At 35.2% G+C, this 22,999-nt stretch overlaps 1 protein-coding gene across 2 annotated transcripts in view; it reads right to left on the reverse strand.

Moving 5' to 3' along the window:
• LOC150084983 (uncharacterized) overlaps nt 1-22,712 on the reverse strand; it is a 69,421-nt gene extending 46,709 nt beyond the window's left edge. For both annotated transcript variants that reach the window (XM_090375682.1, XM_090375681.1), the window contains exons 1-5: nt 22,685-22,712; nt 22,270-22,390; nt 21,955-22,038; nt 21,439-21,504; nt 5,560-5,725 (exon numbers count right to left, since the gene is read on the reverse strand). In XM_090375682.1, coding sequence (XP_090231808.1) covers nt 5,560-5,725; nt 21,439-21,504; nt 21,955-22,022 — 300 coding nt within the window. In that variant the 5' untranslated portion in view covers nt 22,023-22,038; nt 22,270-22,390; nt 22,685-22,712. The remainder of the gene's footprint in view (nt 1-5,559; nt 5,726-21,438; nt 21,505-21,954; nt 22,039-22,269; nt 22,391-22,684) is intronic.
• Between the last annotated feature and the right edge of the window lie 287 nt (nt 22,713-22,999).

Here is a 22,999-nt window from a genome sequence, read left to right on the forward strand (position 1 = left end):
AAAAAAAAAAAAAAAAACAGTTTTTCTAAGTTATTTACATAACTCACTCGCTCTCCATGGGATTAAGATCAGTTGCAATTGTTATGCCAGTCCCAAAGAATCTTTTGCTACAGTATATAGTAATCTATTTTTTGTGCCATTTTATCTGAGCTGATGTCTTTTTCGGAACTTGTGTCTTTAAATTAATTTAAAGTTTGTTTATATTACATCTCATCTAGTAGTGTTATGGTTACAAAACGTAAACTGACAGAATTGAGCCTGGAAATTAAACTGAAAATTATACAAGAGGCCGACAGGACTGAACTTAGCAAAACGGACATTGCATAGGAATACAACATCCCATTACAATACCCCATCTACAATACTGAAAAATCGAAAAAAACTTGAAGAAATTTGTGAAAGAGCAGCGATAAAAAACAGGAAACAAATTCCTGGTTCAAAACACAAGAAGCTTGAAACAAAACGTTTCGAGTGGTCCCAACATACACGTGCATCTAATTTGCCAATATCTGGTCCGATTTTGAAAGAAAAGGCAAATTATCTGGCTCAGCATTATGGAATTAGCAACTTCAAATGCAGCAGTAGCTCCAAAGATTTAAAGACAGGAATAACTTGGTTTTGTGAAATGTTTGCAGCGAGTCTGGACTAGTCGACAAGGAAAATGCTACAGACTGGCTGTGTTCTGTACAGTACATTCTTGAAAAATATGAGGTAAAGGATATTGTTAATCTTGATGAGACAGGTTTATTTTATAATTTGCTGCCAAACAAAACATTTGCTGTTCAATGAGAGTCCTGTCATGATGGAAAATTAAGTAAACAAAGACTCACTATTCTGTTATGCTGCAATTCCAAACTATGCCAACTGGTGATTGGTAAGTTTTCCAAGCCAAGATGTTTTAAAGAAGTTAACCAACTTCCTTGTAAGTATGTGGCCAAGAGAAGTGATTGGCTTATGACCAAAATTTTTCAGTCTTGGTTATCAAAAGCGGACAGAAGAATGGCTTCAGAATAAAGGAACATTTTGATAATTCTAGATCATTGTACAGCACATTCTGCCAAGACACTTAAGTTGACAAATATGGACTGGACCAGCATGGCAAATTATGGTCCATTTCCCTCAACATGAATTGTTGAGGAGGCTTCCATCCTGCAGTGGGTGATAATGGCTGCAGTTTACCTATTTTTTTTTACCACCAGTTTTATGCAGCCACTGGATCAAGGCATTATTTATAACCACAAGGGAGCATATAGAGCCTGCTTGATAAGGTACTTGATCCTCAACATAGGAGGGAGGGAAGCAGTGGGACAGTATTGCGTCAAGTGTAATAATCAAATGCTTCAGAAAGAGTGGCTTTGGAAAGAATATCATCAAAAAACATGGTCCAGCAGATGAATGTGATAGCAACATTGAGAAATGGGGGGAATTTGAAGGACTATGGATTTTGTTGGCAAATTTGAAGAGGTTGTGAAGATACATGTAGTTTCTACCACAGCAACACAACATCAGAAGAGCTGCTAAGCACCAAGCAAAACGATCATGTTTTTGTTACCAGCGACAGCAAAAGTGAAGAAGCACACACACACACATACACTACCATCTAAAAAAGGTACCCAAAATGCATTGAGCATATTGAGAATATGTTGGCCTGCAGTAACATTGATAAAGAAACAACTATTGCATATAGGACAAAAACTGTGCAAACATTGGATTCTTTCTTTAAATTAGATTAATTTATCAAAAAAGTTAATGGATTGTATGTCTCCTTTTATACTGAGATTAATTCTTTTACTGTGATACTAAAATATTGTATATATCAAAATATATACTGTACAATATTTTCATTTCTGTTAATTGCTTTTTCTCTTAGTTTACCTTACAAATAAAATAAAATTTTTAAAAAGTGTGTTAATCCTACTGTATTGTTAGACAAGGCTTTTGTTTTTATTATTTTTTTATTTTAATTATTTTATTAATTTAAATTAATTTATTTTTGATATTATTATTTATTATTATTCTTAGATATATACCGAGATAAATAGATAGTAACCGAGGTAAAGAGAAACAAAGAACAGTTCTCTGTTCTCTTGGTAGAGCTAATAGCACGGATGTTAGTCGGGAAGCTATCCTACAAACTTACTGTCATTTAAGATAATTCCTATATATAAAAAGGGACCACCTGATGACTTTTGCAACTACAGACCAATAACAATACAGTCAGTTTTAAATAAGATAATAGAAAATTATATATTTTCCCATATAAGCAAATATTTACATCAATATGGACTGTTAAACAACTCTCTATTCTCATATCAGAAGGGCAAGAGCACACAGACATTATTAGAGAACTTAATAGACTCTCTAAACTTACATTTAAACAACAATAACTTCATATTGATTTTATTTATAGATTTGACCAAAGCATATGACCTAACTGATATCCCAATATTGCAACAGAAATTACTGAAATATGGTATAAGGGGAAGACTCAATCAACTGTTAGCAAATTATTTAACCAAGAGAAAAATAACAGTAGAAGTAGAAAATACAAAGGGGAAATCTTATAATGTAAAGAGAGGAGTACCTCAGGGCACTCATGCTGGGCCAATCACGTTCAACATCTATATAAATGACATATTCGAAGTAATTAAGAACTCCTTTATAAAAATTTATGCAGATGATATAATCTTATATACAATAGGAAAGGACCTAACGAAAATGGCGAATGATTTACAACAGGATGCAATACATTTACAATCTTGGCTGCATGATAATAAATTAGCACTCAGCTTTGAAAAAACTAAATTTTTGGTAATAAGGCCTCCTCATCAAACCTTGGACTTTCAACCCTTTTTCAAATTGCACAAACACGATTGCCTACATGAACAGAATTTCCAGAATTACGAATGTCTAACTGTGGAAGAAGTCTCAAATCATTGTTACCTTGGGTTATGGATCGACTACAGTCTAAGTTGGATAATGCATATAACAAACGTGTACAAAAAAATGAGATTTTATGTGTACTTTTTCTACTACATTAAGAAATAAGTTAAATCTTAGAACAAAAGTAACCTTATATTATGCATTAGTGGACTCCCAACTCAATTATTTAGTAAATATATGGGCATGAGCAAATAAAACAGAAATAAGGGCATTAGACAACTTAATGAATAGGATTCTGAAACTTTTAATGGGGACAAACTCTTGGAATGACCTGAATAAGAGAAGGCAATTTTTGTTGAAACATAAAATATTGTATCCAGTTCAAAAACTGAAGTTAAATCTATTCTTAAAAAATCTTAACACTATTTTTGAAGAGTCGAATCTGCAAAGAAATGTCTCACATAATTTAAGGAACCCAAAAGCAATTACTTTGCCTCACCCTAGGATACTAAATAGATTTGGAGATAGGCACACAATGAATGTAATAAACAACTTGTTGGCTAGCATTGATTTCACGCTCAGGAGAAGTTATCCCATCTCCAAATTAAAATTCCTAATAAGAAAATTCTTGATACTCAATGACACAGTAGATTAGAATTGATATGCAGATAAACTACCTCTGTTTACAGTGTGGAATATACTATGTGTAGTGACTTCATAGTCTTTTCTGTAAGATAACAAATTTGTACAAAACCTGTAAAGGAAGAATTACAACTTGTTGTCAAGAAATCTACTTTTCTTAACAAGTTCATTTATTGTAAATGAATTCTCTTGATAAATAAAATTATATTGTATTGTATTGTATAGTATGTGCCAAAAAAAAAATAATAATAATGGTAAAATTTTGACACTTTTGGGTGACCTTGTTACTACAAACCTCATTATTACAAAAAGTGAAAATTTAGGTCCCTTGAACTTTGTATTAACGAAATTCTACTGTATAAAGTCTGGATAAAATTAATCTGTGTTTTTGACTCTGCAAATATGCAATGCAGCCCCATGCTTCTGCAGAACTTTCCTTTCTGTGGATGGGTGAGTGGCTTACTGATCATACTGAAATTAAACAAACTTTGCTAATTGGTTGTCCTTAAAAAAAAAAAGTTTTAGTACAACCAGTAATCCAATTATACTCTCTCTTTTACTGCTCACTCCCTCCACACATACAAAAGTGGCTAAGTGGGATTGGGCCGGGTCATTTAGAATGGGTAGTGAGAAGTGTCACTATATTATTTCTGTATATTACATATATTCTATGGTCAGTTAGCCTGTTTTTACGGGCAAGTTAATCCTTTACAAACTACTTGGTCTGCAAGATGAGTGCCAATTTTTTTGATATGCATGCTCTTTACAGGCTAGTTTTTAAGTTAAATCCTTCAATAATAATTCATATCTTCAATTGACATTAGTCTACACACCGTTTCCAGTTACTTTTGTGGGGTAATGCAGAGTTATATGAGAGTTGGCCCAAAAGCAGTTTGTTTAATTATCTATTAAGTTTTCTGCCTTTTTTTAAAAATCCGTGCTTAGTATGATCCTCTTCCAATTTTTTTTGACAGACAAATTATTCTAAAACAGGATCACTGAAGAATACTGTGCACCTGCCACATCAATTTCATGTTATTTTACCCATTTTAATTTACTGAAAAATTGTAATTTTTTAAAATATAATCATAATAGATTGCTTCACTACTTCCAGTACTAAAATAATTTGTGGTTCATATTTTGATATTTTACTAAATAAAGTTTGTTTTAAAAAAAATTGAAATTATTGTAATTACTTCGAAAATTATGCCAAATTAATTAGTACTGCTATTCTAAAACAGGATCCTGTTCAGCAGGTAGCTAGTAAACACATATCATTACTTTTTAAGGATCCAACATGTGTATGTATATAACAAATTATAAAACAAAAAAAGCTTGGGTAGTCTGTGAGACAAATTATCTGTGTTAGTGTCATAAATCACTACATCTACAGTTAAGGGTCGGGAACGTATACATATGAAAGGTATGCCAAATAAATGTTTTGCAAAAGATGCTTATGTGAAGACAATTGTAAAAATAACTCATTTGGAGTGTTGTACTCTCTAAATCCATTCACAATCACAGATAAGATATTTTTATGTCATTAATAATTTAATAAGAATTATTGTTTTTTTAAATTTCTATCATATTTATGATTTAGTCCCGCAAGAAGTATACAGAAATTATTCCTATCAACAGGCACTGTGCATTTCGTTAGTCACAAATATTCTCTTCTTAATTTAGTAATTTTAATTTATTAGAGGGCATGGTTTTATATTTCCACTCATTTTTTACATCACTATAATATTTCTACTCACTTCTGCATCAACCCATAAGTAGATGTATTTTTTTTACACAATATCACAAGCTTATAATGACTGTATATGAATCTCTCTCACACTGTCTCCCTCCCACCCTCCACCTCACCCTTCTAATCTGTAGTACTGTTATTGCAGTTAAAAATAAATAAATAACCTATGTAACTGCATATGGCATTCACAAGGCATCAATATCAGAAACTTATAACATGGTATATGACTGTTTACATCCTTTTTGCTATGCAATAAGCCAATCAGGTTACAAAAATATACTTACCTTAAGAGCTTTTAATTTTTCAGTCTGCAATGCTATTGCTGAAGTCCGATGCTCCAGCATTTCTAATTTTCTGACCAACATTTGATTGCTTTCATTATTTTGCCTTTCATCATCTTTAATTTTTTGCAAGTACCAATATAGTGAAGATTTGTCAGATGACGATGACCTGAAAAAAATACAGATAAGAAAAGATATCAACATACAAATTTCTCTATTAACAAAATAGTACCATTAAAAAATGGTGAGTGAGAAATACACTGAGACAGCTTTGCTTAGAAATACCTATCTATTACTAGGTTGTATCATTTTTAGCACACAACACATCCCGGACACATTGTGATATAGGACACCTCCGAAGCCAGGAGGGCAGGAGCAGCAGTGCGTAGCACACGCTTCTTGGTTAGACTGGGGTTTGAGCCCATGAGCCACCAAATACAGAGGATGCGGAAAGGTCAGGGAATGACCACCGCATATCCCCAGAGCAATATGGCCTCAGTTGCTAATGCGCCTAAAAACCAAATAACATCATCATCATCATCATCAGTTGTGATATAGATGCCAAAAGTTGCTGGAAAGTGTCTAACATTTGATGGTACTGGATTCAGGCACCAGACAGCCTGTTCCATGGTTATCCATATAAGTTGAATTAGACAAGTTCGGTAGCCATGTGAAAATGGAGACTGTCTTCCCGGACCACCAAGATGCCTTAGTGGTCCAGAAAACCCATAAAGATCACCACATGGTCAGAAATTATGGAACTATCTAAGGCTCTAGTGAGGTGCGTGCTGATTAATAGGATGGGGGGGGGGGAATCCGAACATGCCTCAGATAATTATGTTCTCCCAACCACCTTCCTGCAGTAGGATTTGTAAATATCAGACTAAATAACCCATTTCCAATAAAATGTTGCTGTTCACTAAAAATATATAAATCATACATAAAAAAAATTCCCAAAAAACTTTTGGGAACTGATTTCCTTTATTTATTAGTGATATTCTTGCTATCTACCATCTAGGATATCAAGAAACTTCATGGAAACTCCACACCTTTTCTTGAGAGAGTGTGACTGGCCTTGTTTGAAAAGGATTCAATAAGTTCCTACTGCCAACACAGGAATCAAATCTGGACCCTTTTCAAACAGAAGATTAATGACAAATAAAGAAGTGCTAAGTGTGCATTCCTTAAATCAGAGAGTTCTGTATACCTAACTAACTTTTCCAATTTTGTCAGAAGCTTACCAATAATCAAGTGTATCCAGTTTTCCAGTAGGTTTTCTTCTTCGGGTTTTTTAATCATTTGTTGTTTTTAAAATACTAAGATCCTTTTCAATTATGGATCTACTGAATTTAATGACATGCACTTAAAAGCAAATATTAGGTGGCTGTCATGTTTAGCCCAAGTATAGTGACCCCTTATAAGTGTTTACAATGGTTGGGTAAAAAAATCTGAACTTTTTATATCATATATTTTCAGAGTATATTTTACATATTTGATATTATAATAGAGATTACATATTATCTATTAGTTAAATCTCTATTACATATTATAATAGAGATTTAACTAATAATATCTTAATTTCAATGTTTGTATTTTATTAAGTAGAATTAATAACTCAGGTGAAACTTAGTACACCATCATGTTTATTGGTTATTGGGCAGTTTTTTTTTTTTTATGAAAACCCCAAACACGAAAGGTATCCAAACCTATAGTACTTAGTATCGTGCATGGTTGAAGGAGAGAGGATTGCAAGAAACTTTGCTTTGGAGACTAAACATGGGTTTCGCCACTTCAACCTCCAATAAGCAAAGTGGTGGTATTACCAGTTGATGAGAGTAATCTACCACTTAGTGTTAAATATTAGTAAGTATTATATTACTACTATATTAAAATATTATATTAGTATTAACATCAAGTAGTACCATGCATGGATTGAAGGAGATGGGGTGAGGGGATAACAGAAACTTAACTCTGCGGGATAAACATGGGTTCCACCACTTCAAACCTCTAATAAGCAAAGTGGTGATATTGCACTGGCAGGGCTTAACTTGAGAATTTGCAGGCCCTAGGCAAAAGTATTTTTGCCTGAGGCCCCTGTAAAAATGTTTATTATGAAATGACATTTAATGTTTTTGAATTAATAATAATAATGATAAATGGATAGGTTTTGGTGCCATTTTGTGAAGTCATGGTGCCAATGGTACATTCAAAAAGTTATCTCATCAATAATTCTTGTTTGAAACTGCTTTTTAAATTACTGATATTACACTATTCTGCTCTAAGATGAGGTGGCTGTTTGTTCAATACCATACAGTTGAATATGTGTATATTTCACAGAGATGAATATATTTCACAAAACAAAATTTAACTTGCAGAATATCAAACATAGAAAGGTGACTAAACTTTTTGAGCAATGTGACTATGACATAATAATCAATTCACTTAAGCTATCAGAATGGTATGCTATAAGCAACTTCAACCAGACAAGGAATGTAAAGATTCCACATTAGCCATTACTATGCAATTGAAAAGAACAAACAAACAGGAAAAAAAAAAATATATATATATATATATATATAGTCGATTCCAGTTATTTGGGACACATCGGGACTAGTGCATTTTGGTCCGATTAAGCGGCTGCCCCAATTATGCAAAGTTTCACGTAAAAAATACAACCCAAGCACGGTACTAAGTACTATAGGTTCTAATACCTCTCGTGTTTAGGGTTTACATAAGAAAAAAAAAAAAAAAAAAAGTAGTTAAAAATACAGTGGACTCCCGCTTTACAATTGGTAGTAAAGTACCATTCACTATACGATGTGTAGTAAGCGCCGGTCATTGTGATCCCGTTTGTGAACTGAATTTTAATTCTATTAAACAGCGATTCTAATTAGCAAAAATAGGAGGAATATTATCCACAGGCTATAAAAGTAAAAATATATTAAGCACAAATTTACCTTTTATTACCTTACTAATCAAAAAATTAAATGATACATGGAAATCGGAATAATTAATACATACTGTAATATGTACATACTAACAAGTTGACATTTCTGTTCACTAACATTTGTAGGTGGGGGTTAAAATTTAAAACGGTAAAGATAAGCAATCAATAACAAAAAAGAACACGGCACACACAAATTGCAAGTAACATGATACACGCAAGTGAGAATGGAGTAACAAGTTACAAAGCTTTAAAAATAGGAATGAAGAGAAGATTCTGAAAATTAATTTTTTTATATGATTGAAGATTCCATGGAAGTGTAAACACATTTCACCATAATAACCCACAGAATTCCAGATGTCGGTATTATCGCAAATTCAATAAGATCGAGTTTACTATCCATTTATGAAAGATTGCACTATGAGAAAAGCCCAATAAACAGGTGAGTGCTAATTGTTTTTATTATTTTACGGTTGTGACCTCCAGAAATCTGACCGAACAAGGTATGGTCGAAGACAATCGTAGTGTAATCTCCAGTGCTGCAGCCTCCTACCCCGATTAAATGGCATGGTGTGCCAATTAAGTGAAGTAAACCCTGGCTATTTTCTTGATTGGGTTCTGTTCTTTAAGATTTGTCCCAGATAAACGGCTGCTCTGATTAACCGGTGGCCCAAATAACTGGAATCCACTGTATATATAATACACACACAGATGAATACAGATGAATATATTTCACAAAACTACAATTAACTTGCACAATATCAAACAAAGAAAGGTGACTAATTAGGAGAATATATTAGTTACTTAGAGACTCAGTTATACTGCAAAATAAGATGTTTATTCAATTATTTCCAATGATTTGAAATAACTAATACTCTATAAAACAAAATCAAAATTAAGACACAAATGAAATATAAAAATTCACTACATAAAAACACTATGTAAAACAGAGGTTCCCAACCCGTGAGTCCCGACTCCATTGGGGGTTGCAAAAGAAGTTCAAGGGGTTACGAGGAAGTGAGAAATAAAACCTAGACATAATACTTTTATCGCATTGCTTGACATTGTAGTTAGTAAAATGTCAACAATGTAATTGGCAAACACCCCTTCGAGACCCCACTGTAGCTCCTACAATGTCACGAGTTACAATTTTGGCTGTGTCCATTGCCTCTTACAGGCCTCCTCAAAGTTCGGGCACTGGGCACATTACCTAGTTTACTTGGGCCTAAGATAGGCCCTGTGCACCGGTTGATGAGTCATCTACCACCTAGTAATGAAAACATATTGTAGTTGTGTTTGTTGCTGAACAAAGGTTAATTTAATTTAAATATATACAATGTATAGCACTTATTGTGATCATGGACATGTTATCACTTTATAATTAAACTGGCATCACTTTGGTTATATCTCATTGTGAATGCCTTCAATGAAGTTTTACTTATTAGAGGTATTGTAATACCTCGAATAAGTAACACTTCACCAGTGGAGAAGACTATTGTTACTTATTCTCAGTGGATACCAACACCCAGATGGCAACCCAGTTATGAAGTCACTATTGCAACACCAGGGTACCTGCCCATCCACCGAGAAGCCAACAAGCTTTGAAACGGTGCCATCTGGGTGGTGGTGACCACTGAGAATAAGTAACAGTAGTCTTCTCCACTTGTGAAGTGTTACTTATTCAAGGTAGTAAAATACCGTGGCAACTTGTTGTGAAAGCATTCACAATTTGAGATATAACCAAAGCGATGCCAACTTAATTAATTGATTTAACTACTTTGGTAGATGGCTACATTAAAATGATGCTTTTGCACTAACCTATATGTTTAGAAAAGGCCAAAATATATCATACCAATTAACAGAATTTTACAATATGGCAATTCATTGAAATTTAGAGGTGCCCAGATGAGAGCAACAAGTCCGAATTATGTGAAATATCATTAATGCAGAAGTGAAAATCAAACCACAAAACATGACCAATTGAAAACAAAAAAGTAAAATAGACTGACCATTATGCCCAATCTCGATGGAGATTGGATTATGCACTACAGCCATTAATGTTTGCTATTTTAATTTTCTTTCTATATTCTGTTTTTCTATCTTACTATATATTTGTTTGAAGTTTTAATTTATTTTACATGTCAGTAGTGAGAGGTAAAGTAATATAAAAAATTAAGATATACTAATGCAGCGATTGTACTGCCAGCTACATTCTGGTTTTTCTTTATATATTCTAGTTTAGTTAGTTAGTTATTTTGGTTTTTAGGAGCATTAGCAACTAAGGCCATATTGCTCCGGGAATATGCGGTGGTCATACCCTGACCTTTCCGCATCCTCCGTATTTGGTGGTGACGGGCTCGAACCCCGGTCTAATCAAGAAGCGTGTGCTGCGCACTGTTGCTCCTTCCCACCTGGCTACGGAGGCGCCAATATATTCTAGTTTAACAGAAGCTTTGCCAGTGATGTGGTGTTGCCAAGGGAGTGCCAGGATCTTTCTATTATAATTTTTCACTAAATAAGGGCCACCATTATTCAAATCCATCACATTTTCAGTTCGATCAATGTATCAGTCTGATAATGCTTGGATTTGTCTAATGTTCGAAATGCAGTGATTCCCTGACCATTATTGGCCTTGTGGTTTTCCATTGATATGGGACACAATGGTCAGTCTATTTTATTTTTTATATTTGGTTGGTCATGTGTTGTGGTTTGATTTTCAATTCTACATTAGTGATATTTCACATAATTTGGACTTGGTGCTTTCGTCTGGGCGCCACAAAATTTCAATGAATTAGCATATTCTAAAATTCTGTTAATTTGTATGGTATATTTCAGCCTATTCTAAATTATTTCGAAGTGTCCCTTCTACAATACTCTTTTCTTCATCCCCCCCCCCCATTTTATTTTATTATGTATGGTTTGGTTTTAATTTACTATTCGCTGTACTGGCAATTGATTCATTTATTTATTTACATTTTACACACACACATATAAAATAACAAAAGAAAGCAAACAGCTTTAAAAATAATTTATTATTGCATTGGCAAACACACATAATTAACCTACTGCATGCATTACTCAGTTAACAATTTGGAAGAAAAGTCTTGGAAAACAGTATTCGGACAGGGCTGGAACACATGAAAGAATATTTGTTTTCTTCAGCCATATAGTAGTTTATCACTTACCATTTATTTAAAAAACTCAGCCATTTTAAATGTGAGTGAAATAGTCAGTTCCATAGTCTCCCTGCTATAACAAGTTTTTAAACTGACAAACCAACCAGAGAATGTATGCAATTATAAATACTGACAAGAGAGATAAGCAATCTGTCTATAGATGTTTCCCTCAAATTAAAAAAAAAAAAAAATCTGCAAGGGAATTTCATGTTATGAAAAAAGAAGAAATCGGGGGGGGGGGGGGGGGACAAAGTAAGGTTGTTGTTGTTATTTGGTTTTTAGGAGCATTAGCAACTAAGGCCATATTGCTCCGGGATATCGGGATATGTGGTGGTCATTCCTGACCTTTCCGCATCCTCCGTATTTGGTGGTGACGGGCTCGAACCCCTGTCTAATCAAGAAGCGTGTGCTATGCACTGCTGCTCCTTCCCACCTGGCTACGGAGGCGCCTACAAAGTAAGGAAGGATATTCTTTGTGTCATTATGTTGAAACTAAATATACATATATATATATATATATATCCTTAATATTTTTTGTGTTGCCTATGATTACCCTTCTTCTACTCCAAGGGCAAAAAAAAAAGCTTGTTTAGTTTTGTCTAGACAGAGGAAAGTAGAGACTTTTGTGGGATTTGTTCTCACTATGGGGAATTCGTAGATTCTGGGCAAGAGTTGCTAGATAAAACACACACACACACACACACAGAATTTTCATCCAGCAAACTGGACTGCAAAAGCAAATTCGACATTCACTTTCCATGAAAAAAAAAATTATTTTTATAAATTTCTGTTGTACTTTCAAAAATTATCATAAAATTTACAATACATATAAATAGAAACACAAACATTAAATGAAATGATGTTTCATGTGCTTAACCTAACTTTACACTGTGATGCATACCATGCCATATAGTGCAGTGATTGCTTCAAAATACAGCTCACAGTATATAATATCAGATTTATTTAAATTATTATTATAAATATAATTATGGCAGAGGTTACAATAAATGTTGAAAGTGTCCTCCATCTAGCAAGCAAGAAGTATTTTTCAGTTTTTGATAATATTTCCTCATAGTATTTGAACAGTTATCTTTGATGTACAGGCTTTGAATTTTTTCATTGTGTGAGAGTCATTAGTGTATAAAACTGTTTTTAGACCATGGTGGCCATAAATTTTTTGAAATAAGATTATTTCCATCGTATTGAGGGAAGTGAGGCAAAGTCATGCCATCCTGCTGAAACCAGAATCCAGATTCATTTGTTTCCAGTGGTGAAACAATCAAGTTCATGAAACTACCTGTATATATTTCTGGCAACAGCCTTCCTGAAGAAAAGGAGTACCACCTTATGATAATGTGAAACAGGACACCACATCCCAATTTTTTGTGGATATAATGACAGCTGGTGGATTTTCAATACTCTGTATCCTATTGTTTTGGGTATTCACATGACTGTTTTAAGCGGAATCATGTTTCATCAAAAAAGAAATCATTATTCATTATGCCAACCCCATGTTGGTTGAATAACATATGAAAGTACCAACAATAAATATAATAAAATGCACTGTTTGCTTGATGTTTGCAGAGCAATCGGGTACGGGACATGATACTGCCAAGGGGGATGTCTTTGTGTGTGCGCGATGCAAGGAGTGTAACGATATCAGGCAACAACTCGGCGTTCTTTTGGGCCTATATGAGAGCTTGAAGGACAGGGTGGATGCCCTCGAAGAAACTAAATTGAGGGGCCCATCAAGCTCTCAGCTGCCCACATCAACGCCAGAGCTTGCACTTGGGCATCGCATGACACAGAGACAACCCCCAAGGCAGAATGCGCTGGTCCCGAAGGAACTAGTAGTTGTTGGTGACTCTATTGTCAGGGAAACGGGGAACATGCTTTGTAAAAAAGATAGGTGGAACAGGACCAGGGTATGTCTGCCAGGAGCAAAGGTTGATGACGTTGTAGAGCGAATATCATCTTTTAAGGGCACAAAAGGTGATATAGTTGTACACGTTGGCACTAATAATATTAAGAGTAGTAGACCGGCAGAATTACTTAACAAGTACAGGTCACTGTTGAACAAAAGCCGAGAATTAGGGTTGAATTTGAAAGTGTCTGCAATTCTGCCCAGACACGATAGGAGGGAGTATATGATGAGAGCCTTGTCGATCAATTCGGCCCTGGAAAGATTGTGCAAGGCTCAAGGGGTAGAATTTTTTTCAGCCTGGACTGTACTTGTTAACAGGAGAGATTGCTTCTACAGGGATGGGATACACTTAAATAGAAAGGGTGCAAGAATATTTGCTGATGCTATCGAGGCAGTGTTAGGTGGGTCGGAAAACTGCTAGCTTGGGGGGAGACAAAGACCAATAGATTGACAGTAGCCACTGGCAGAGGTGAAAGAGATTCTTGCACTGCTATTAGAATGAGCAGAAGCCTGAAAAACAAGATGCATGGTATTTCAGAGACTGCTGGGAGCCATTGTGGTACAAGTAAACACATGGGTTGTGTTAGGGTAGCTAAGAATAGAAACAGGTGCAGGTATACTTGCGTGTACACCAATGCTAGGAGTTTAGTAAATAAATTTGATGAATTTGAGGTATTGCTCAAAACATCGAAGGCAGATATTGTTGGGATATCAGAGACGTGGTGTCACACAGATATAAGGGATGCGGAACTGCAATTTGGGGAGTACAACGTCTACAGAAAGGATAGACTGGATAGGAAGGGGGGAGGTGTTATGCTATTAGTTAAGAAACACATAAAAACCAAGGAAGTGAAGCCAGTCGACATCGCTGGACAGTGCAGTGTGGAGTCAGTTTGGTGTGACATAAACATTGGGAGATCAAAATTGAGAGTAGGAGTGTGCTATAGGCCTAATGACTCTGATGAGTATAATAAGGAACTGTACAGGGAAATAGAGTGGGCCAGTAAATCAGAGTGTCTTATAATGGGAGATTTTAATTTCCCAGATATTGACTGGAATTTGGGGGCTGGATACTCACACACTAGCAGGGCTTTTGTGGATTTATTGGATGATTGTTTTCTACATCAGCATGTTCGGGAGGCAACTAGAGGGAGTAATACTCTTGATTTGATTATCAGCAGTGATTCTTCATGCATTAAGAATCTGCAGATAAATGAACCACTAGGTGGCAGTGATCACAGTGTGCTGAAGTGGGATTTACTTGAAGAGGTAACTACCATTAGGGGTAAAGGGAAGGGTTATTGCTTCCGTAAAGGCGACTACGATGGACTGAGACAGTATTTAAATTCTATACAGTGGGACCAACTGATGATGTTACCAACAGCAAATTCAAAATGGGAAGCATTCAAAGAACTTATCTTGGAAGCTACTAGGCTTTACATACCAACTAAGAAATATTGTTCAAGGATTAGGCCAAAATGGATGTCAGATGAACTAATGAGGCATATGGCAGAGAAGAAAAATGCATGGGATACTTACAAATTAACACATGACACAGAAGCCTATGATAGATACAAGTTGATATGCAACCAAGTTACAAAGGAGGTTAGGCAGGCGAAGGCAGATTACGAGAAATCCTTGGCAAGGGATGCAAAGAAAAACAGCAAAGAGTTCTTTACTTATGTAAACTCTAGAAGGAAAGGGATGAATCAGATTGGTCCACTTGATATTGATGGGTCAAGTGTTGATGATCCTGCTCAGGTGGCTAACAAACCAAATGAATATTTTGCATCGACATTCACACATGAGGAGTTATTCAGCGAGGGGAATGCCAGAGGTGTATTCAACTCTAGCAGTAAGTTACAGAATCTTGAAATAACTGGGAGTAAAGTGGAGGAGAAACTGTTGAAGATAAACACAAGAAAGGCACCCGGGGTGGATGGGATCTATCCAGTTATATTAAAGGAGGCAGCAAAGGAAGTAAGCAAACCCTTAGCCATAATTATGAGAGCTTCCTTGGACTCAGGGGAGGTACCCATAGACTGGAAATGTGCAAATGTGACCCCAATTCACAAAGGAGGATCAAAGGCTGACACAAGTAATTATAGACCTGTGAGCTTGACTTCTGTTCCAGGAAAATTAATGGAGGCACTGGTTAAAGACGCACTGCAGGATCATTTAGACAAGACTTCAGTTATAGCTCAGACACAGCATGGTTTTGTTAAGGGGAAGTCTTGCCTGACCAACTTGATTGGATACTATGATGCAGTCACAAAAGAACTGGATGCAGGGAATAACTTTGATATTATATACTTGGATCTTAGAAAGGCTTTTGATACTGTTGCACATGGAAGACTGCTACACAAATTGGAGCAGTGTGACATTGGAGGCAAATTGCTGCTATGGATAAAGGGGTGGTTGAGGGGGAGAAGACAGAGAGTGGTAATCAATGGACACTGCTCATCGTGGACTGATGTTATTAGTGGAGTCCCTCAGGGCTCAGTGTTGGGTCCATTATTGTTTTCTGTATTTATAAATGATATTGATGATGGTATATCGGGATTAATGTCCAAGTTTGCAGACGATACAAAGGTTGGCAGGGTTGTCAAGGACACTACTGACACTATGCATCTGCAACAGGATCTGGAAAGGTTGGGCAGATGGGCTGAGAGGTGGCAAATGAAGTTTAACATTGACAAATGTAAAGTACTACACATGGGAAACAGCAACCCCAGAGCAACGTATCAACTCTATGGTACAACACTGACAGTGGTAGAGAATGAAAGGGACTTGGGGGTGGTTGTGCAGGCAGATATGAAGTTCTCTGAGCAGTGCAGACGGGCTGCAAGAGTAGCTCATGGAGTATTGTCAATGATATACAGGAATTTTTCCAGCAGGGATAAGGAGGTGATTATTCCATTGTATAAGGCGATGGTCAGGCCACACCTAGAGTACTGTATACAGGTCTGGAGGCCTCATTTCAAGAAGGATGTAGAGCTGCTGGAACGAGTACAGAGAAGGGCAACAAGATTAGTGAATGGAACAAAGGGGTGCTCTTACGAAGAAAGGCTTAAGTTTTGCAAATTACAGTGTCTGGAGACTAGGCACCAGCGAGGTGATCTGATAGAGGTGTATAAAGCCTTGAATGGTTTAAGCATGCTCAATGCTGATGGGATTCTTCCTCTAGCTCAGAATAATCACCTGAGAGGGCATAAATTCAAATTGAGGAAAGACAGATGTAGGATAGACGTGCGGAAATTTGCCTTTAGCCAGCGGGTGGTTGGTTGGTGGAACAGACTTCCATCCCTTGTGGTGGAGGTTGATAGCCTAAATAAGTTTAAGGCTCAGCTGGACAGGTATTTTGAACGAACAGAGGGGTGAAGTGGAAGTGGTTTTTTTTTTTTTTTTTTTTGGCTGATGCTGCATAAGCTTGCTTTCTTGCATCAAATGCCTCTACTAATGCTAATGCTAATGCTAATAATCATTTTACCTTGTGTGACTTTTCCATTCATGAAAACATGAATATGACACAGATGAAAAAAAATTTTTTTTAAGTTAATGCCACTGAATATGATATAGCCATCTACAATGCCAGTTTTCTGTGCAAGTGCAATTACTGTCTAACATCATCAAGGTTTTTATCATTAACCAAGGAAGCTTCCAGTATTATCATTAGAACATCCAATCTCAGAGAAATGGGTGCATCTTGAAACTGTATGCTTATCTAGAACAGAACTTATTTCGAACTCCAACACTCATTTGCAAAATTACATAGCCACATTCATTTGCAATTATGTAACCACAATGAATAATGTGCAAATTACTGTAATTGTAGCAGAATACTAGGACAGGGAGAAAATTGAGTATACTGAGTTATGCAAAGCCATTAGAAAGAGACTCAGAGGACACAAGAAAATTTAACACAAGAAATGTAGAACAAGCATTAAGGGAAAACAAAGAATTTATATCAGCAGTCATGAGTAGTAATACAGAAAGACAAATGATACTGAAACTGAAGAATAGCGATGGTGTACTTATAAACAGCAGAGAAGGCATAATTCAAATAGCAGAAGACTACTATAAAGAGTTATACAAAGAGCGAGGGAATGATGCCAGCAGTGGGGAAGATGGATCACAAATTAGTAACACATACAACATACCTGATATCCTTCCTGATGAGGTAGAACATGCATTGAAGAAAATGAAGAATCAGAAAGCTCCAGGGAAAGATGAAGTTACTGTAGAGTTGCTAAAATTGGGAGGAAGAGACATGACACAAAAACTGGCAAGACTCTTCACAAAATACATTAGAAAAGGTGTGGTGCCTAAGGAGTGGAATAATGCAATCATAGTTTTGCTACATAAGAAAGGAGATATATCAGAAATTGGAAATTATAGACCAATTAGCTTGTTATCCCACATCTACAAGTTGTTCACAAGGGTCATTACTAACAGATTAGAAAGAATACTTGATGAGAATCAACCGAAAGAGCAAGCTGGCTTTAGGACAGGATTCTCAACTATGGATCACCTTCACGTAATATCACAGCTAATGGAGAAAGCAAATGAATATAAAACACCATTATGCCTGGCATTTGTGGATTATTTTGACTCCATACAGCATAAGGCAATGTTCCGGGCACTGCAAAGACAAGGCATAGATACCCCATATATTATGATTTTGAAGAAAATATATGAGAATGCTACCTCCTTTATTAGACTAGACAAAGATAGTAATAAATTTAAAATTGAGAAAGGAGTTTGACAAGGAGACACAATATCTCCAAAGTTGTTTACTTGAGGAAGCTTTCAGAAGATTAGACTGGTCACAGAAAGGAGAGTACCTAAACCATTTACAATTTGCAGATGACATTGTGGTCATAATCCACGATCCCAAAGAATTAGAGGAAAATCTTAATCAGTTATGCACAGTTAGTAAGGATTTTGGACTAAAGATGAATATGGCTAAAACAAAAGTAATGATGAACAAGTATGCCACGGAAAGGGAAATAATGATTGAAGGAGCAGTAATTGAAAAGGTGGAGTCATATACTTATCTGGGACAAGTTATTAGCTGTAATAATGATAAATGGCTGGAAGTCAAGAGAAGAATAAATTTTGGATGGATAGCATTCAGGAAATATAGTCACATACCGAAGAGCAACATCCCAGTTTGTCTGAAACGTAAAATAATGAACCAATGTATACTCCCCACCATGACTTATGGAAGTGAAACTTGGGCACTCACCAAAAGAATGGAGGAGAAGCTGAGAACTACACAGCGAAGAATGGAACGAATTATATTGGGAACTGGTGCCTCTGTAGCCAGGTGGGAAGGAGCAGTAGTGCGTAGCACACGCTTCTTGATTAGACCAGGGTTCAAGCCCGTCACCACCAAATTCGAACGATGCGGAAAGGTCAGGGAATGACCACTGCATATCCCAGAGCAATATGGCCTTAGTTGCTAATGCTCCTAAAAACCAAATAACAAAGAACAAACATATTGGGAATCAGACTGTTAGATAAGAAGAGAAATGCATGGATTAGGCAGCAAACTCAAGTAAAGGACATTCTTATCAAAACTAAAGAACTAAAATGGTCTTGGGCAGGACACATAGCTCAAAGACATGATGACAGATGGACTAAGAAAATAACAGAATGGTACCCAACAGGAGCTAAGAGAAAACCTGGACGACAAAAACGGAAATGGACAGATGAAATTCATGAGTTTGTGGGTAGTAAATGGATGGCCACTACACAAAACAGAAAGGTTTGTTTTTGTTTATTATTTGGTTTTTAGGAGCATTAGCAACTAAGGCCATATTGCTCCGGGATATGTGGTGGTCATTCCCTGACTTTTCCACATCCTCCATATTTGATGGTGACGGGCTCGAATCCCGGTTTAATCAAGAAGCGTGTTCTACGCACTGCTGCTCCTTCCTACCTGGCTACAGGGGCACCCCCAAAATAGAAGGAACTGGAAAGTTACTGGAGAGGGCTTCATCCTGCAGTGGATTGAAAATGGCTGATGATAATGATGATGACTAGAGAGAAACCTGAATTTAATAACCTAAGATACTCAAAAATAAAATGGCAAAGCACATACATTTTTCACAAAGGTACGCACCTTCAGACCGATCTCTAGTTGTTCTGTTGTGATAATTTAGTTGCAATATTACATATGAACGGCTTCCATAGCTGAGTGGTCAGGAGCAGGAGTGCAGTAGCACACACTCTTTGGGTAGACCGGGATTAAAGCTACTGCCTGCTAAATATAGTCAATCTGCCAACTCACACTGGACGAGCATGGCAGATTATGGTCCATTTCCTATAACATGAGGTATTGAGGATGCTTCCATTCTGCAGTGGATTGATAATGGCTGCAGGTTACTTTGTATTACATATGAGAGGTGGTAACATATCTTTGAATTTCAAAATATGAAATTAGAAGCAAAGAATAAACTTTATAAAGTAGTAAGTCCCCCCCCCAATATATTTTTTTCTTTTTTATCTTCACAAGATGTCATGTATTTTTTTAATTATTTTTATTTCGTGATAAGTAGCCTCATGAAATTTTATATCTAAGTAGGTTTACTTAGATATAAATTATCTGGAATAGAACTTATTTCTGTTCTGTTTCAGTTAAGCATATGTTAGATTTCATCATTCAGGTGAGACGTGTCTCCTGAAAATCTTCTTCAATTCAGACCTTTGCCAAACAGGTTATATGTGATAAAACAACTACATTGTCAAAGACACCAAGAAGTATAATGTGCTCAAAGTGCAGCTTATAACTTTCAGCTTAAGAAAACAAAAAGAATAATATTCCCAAAGCACTTGGAGCTTTAAAGATTTTTCAGATGATGATTTTACAAACAGGTGATGAATGGTAAAAACACTACACTGTCATGGAGAATACCAAGCGAAGTTAATGATTTTCAACATAAGAAAACAAAAGGAGTGTTGTCTAGCTGTAAGGTCGTCATAACCTTTATTTGTAACTTCCTTTGCTTGGACAATTATTTTCAGGTACATGAACTAAAATAAATAAATAAATTTTCTGTTTATACCGTGGGATGACCACACAGTCAGAAGAGTTCACAAGATACAGAGAATACAAGAAACAGCACTGTAATTAGCAGTTATAGGCTTGAACCACGGTCATTCAAAGCATGTGTACTTATGCACCCTCGTGCCTGACCACTCAGCTTAATCTTCATATTTCAAACAAACTTTATTCATAAGTTCACATATGGCATGTTGCATAATAACAATGTGCTTACCAAATTTTGTTAACTTTTATCAATTATCTTGCACATGATTACAATTTTGTCATTTATAACTTAACTTTTTTGCAACACATTTTCAATATTGGCTAAAATTAATTTATAAAGGTGGAGTGTGTTTGCTGTATAAGGTTTTTCATAAAATCCAATATACACGTGTGCCATCAAATAGAACCTCTGTTTGCTAATGCCAAAAGAGTTTGTCTTAGAAGATCAAATGAAATACGTCTGTATGAAGTGCTGAAAAGATATATTTCCATATCAACACAACATAGAGCAACTTCATTTCATAATAATTTTCCATTACTAATTAAGCGGGTTAATGATTAATATAAAGAAACTTGATATTTCTATTTATAAAATAATATGCTTAAATAAAAAAAGTAAAAATTCAGCAATTTTTGAAATGTGTATTAACATAAACAAAGTTTATTCTGATCATAATATATCCAAGAATCATTCACTGAATAATAAATTTCAGTGAATTAATATAAGAAAAAATCATAAATTTAATTGACTGCTAAAATAATTATTTAAAAATATTTCACTTACCCCTGAGCAAATTTTATTTGAACATCTCCTGCCCATTGCTGTTGCAAATTAAATTTCTGCAGCTCTCTAAAAGAAAAATAAACAGGCTAAAATATAAAATATTTTATACTTTATGGAGGCTATAATTCCTTCTTTAAGGCAGGTCATTTATATATTATGCAGTTATATATTATAAAATTATATTTTATATTATCTTAGTTGTTAATCTCCCAAATGAAATTTTCTAAAAATGCTACTTACAACAATAATTATTTAATATGGCATTTTACTAATACAAGAATACTGAATGCTTACAGCAACCCTAATAATACTATATTTTAAAATAATAAACAAACAAAAAAATTTAATATTAAAATGTTAGTTTTGAATAGTTCACAATTTTTCAAACTAATATTCTATACAAGATAATTTGTATTTAATTTAAGCATTAACGTTACCATCCAAATATCTGCATAGTATCTGCTAACAATTTTTTTTTTTTTTTAAATCCTAGGTAAAAATTCTGTTGTCATTCACCTGGAATGGAGATAATTCTGGAGAGCTGCAGTCTGCTTATAAAAACTATTGTCCCTACCAGATGTCATGTTGGCCACCGGCCCTCTAAATAAAAGATGATGAAATTAAATATACATCACCATAAATAAAAAGTAAAAAAAAGTGTGATGACATTTAACATACAGTTCTCTGCCCTAAGATCTTTATCGACTAAAACTTGATACCCACTGTCAAGTAATTAGACGATAAATACATGCAACACGACAGGGTAAAAGAGATTCATAACCGTTTAATTTGTCAATATAAATAAAAAGCTTAAAATATTTCTAACTGTACCTTTCGTTTTGTTATACAGGAACCATCTGTGTGAGGTATTCGTCACACGTGAATGACCAGCATTTGTGTCGCAATATTGACAAATTGACAGCTGTTCCAGAGTAGTTTTCATTGTGAACCACTAAAATAAAGGGGAGAAACAGAACTCAGGGTTGCAGTTGAAGTAGAAATCAGCTGCCAAACGGATACATTAATGATATTAATTATCAAAACAAAAAGCAACAACTAAAAGTATATAACGAATTCTAGCACTGATTTGCAAAAACTAATAAAACCAATCGACTCCGTATCCACAATGAATAACATGCAGATCCCTATAATTGCAACAGAATACAGGAAAGCAACTCGCATTTAATAATCTAAGAAACCTAAAAATAAAATAGAAAACCACCTATATTTTCATGAAGTTACGCACCTTCAGACTGACCCGTAGCCATTCTGTCATGATAATTTAGTTGGAATATTCTATACAAGAGGTCGCAATGTGTCTTCTCATTTCAAATGAGAAGATAAACTTAAAAAAAAAAAAAAGAATAAAATAATTTTGTACGGTAACTAGTTCATTCCCCCATTTTTTATCTTCACAACTAAAAAAATCTGTATTTTTTAATTATTTTTGTTTCATGAAGAGATTAATTAGGTAGCCAAATAAAAATTAATATCTCATTATTTTTAAATATATTGAATCGATACACTAATTCACTAATCATTAATTAAGCTATAAATGATC

Source organism: Mastigoproctus giganteus, chromosome 6 (genome assembly GCF_048544385.1).
Source record: "Mastigoproctus giganteus isolate SK-2022 chromosome 6, ASM4854438v1, whole genome shotgun sequence".
Lineage (NCBI taxonomy): Eukaryota > Metazoa > Arthropoda > Arachnida > Uropygi > Thelyphonidae > Mastigoproctus > Mastigoproctus giganteus.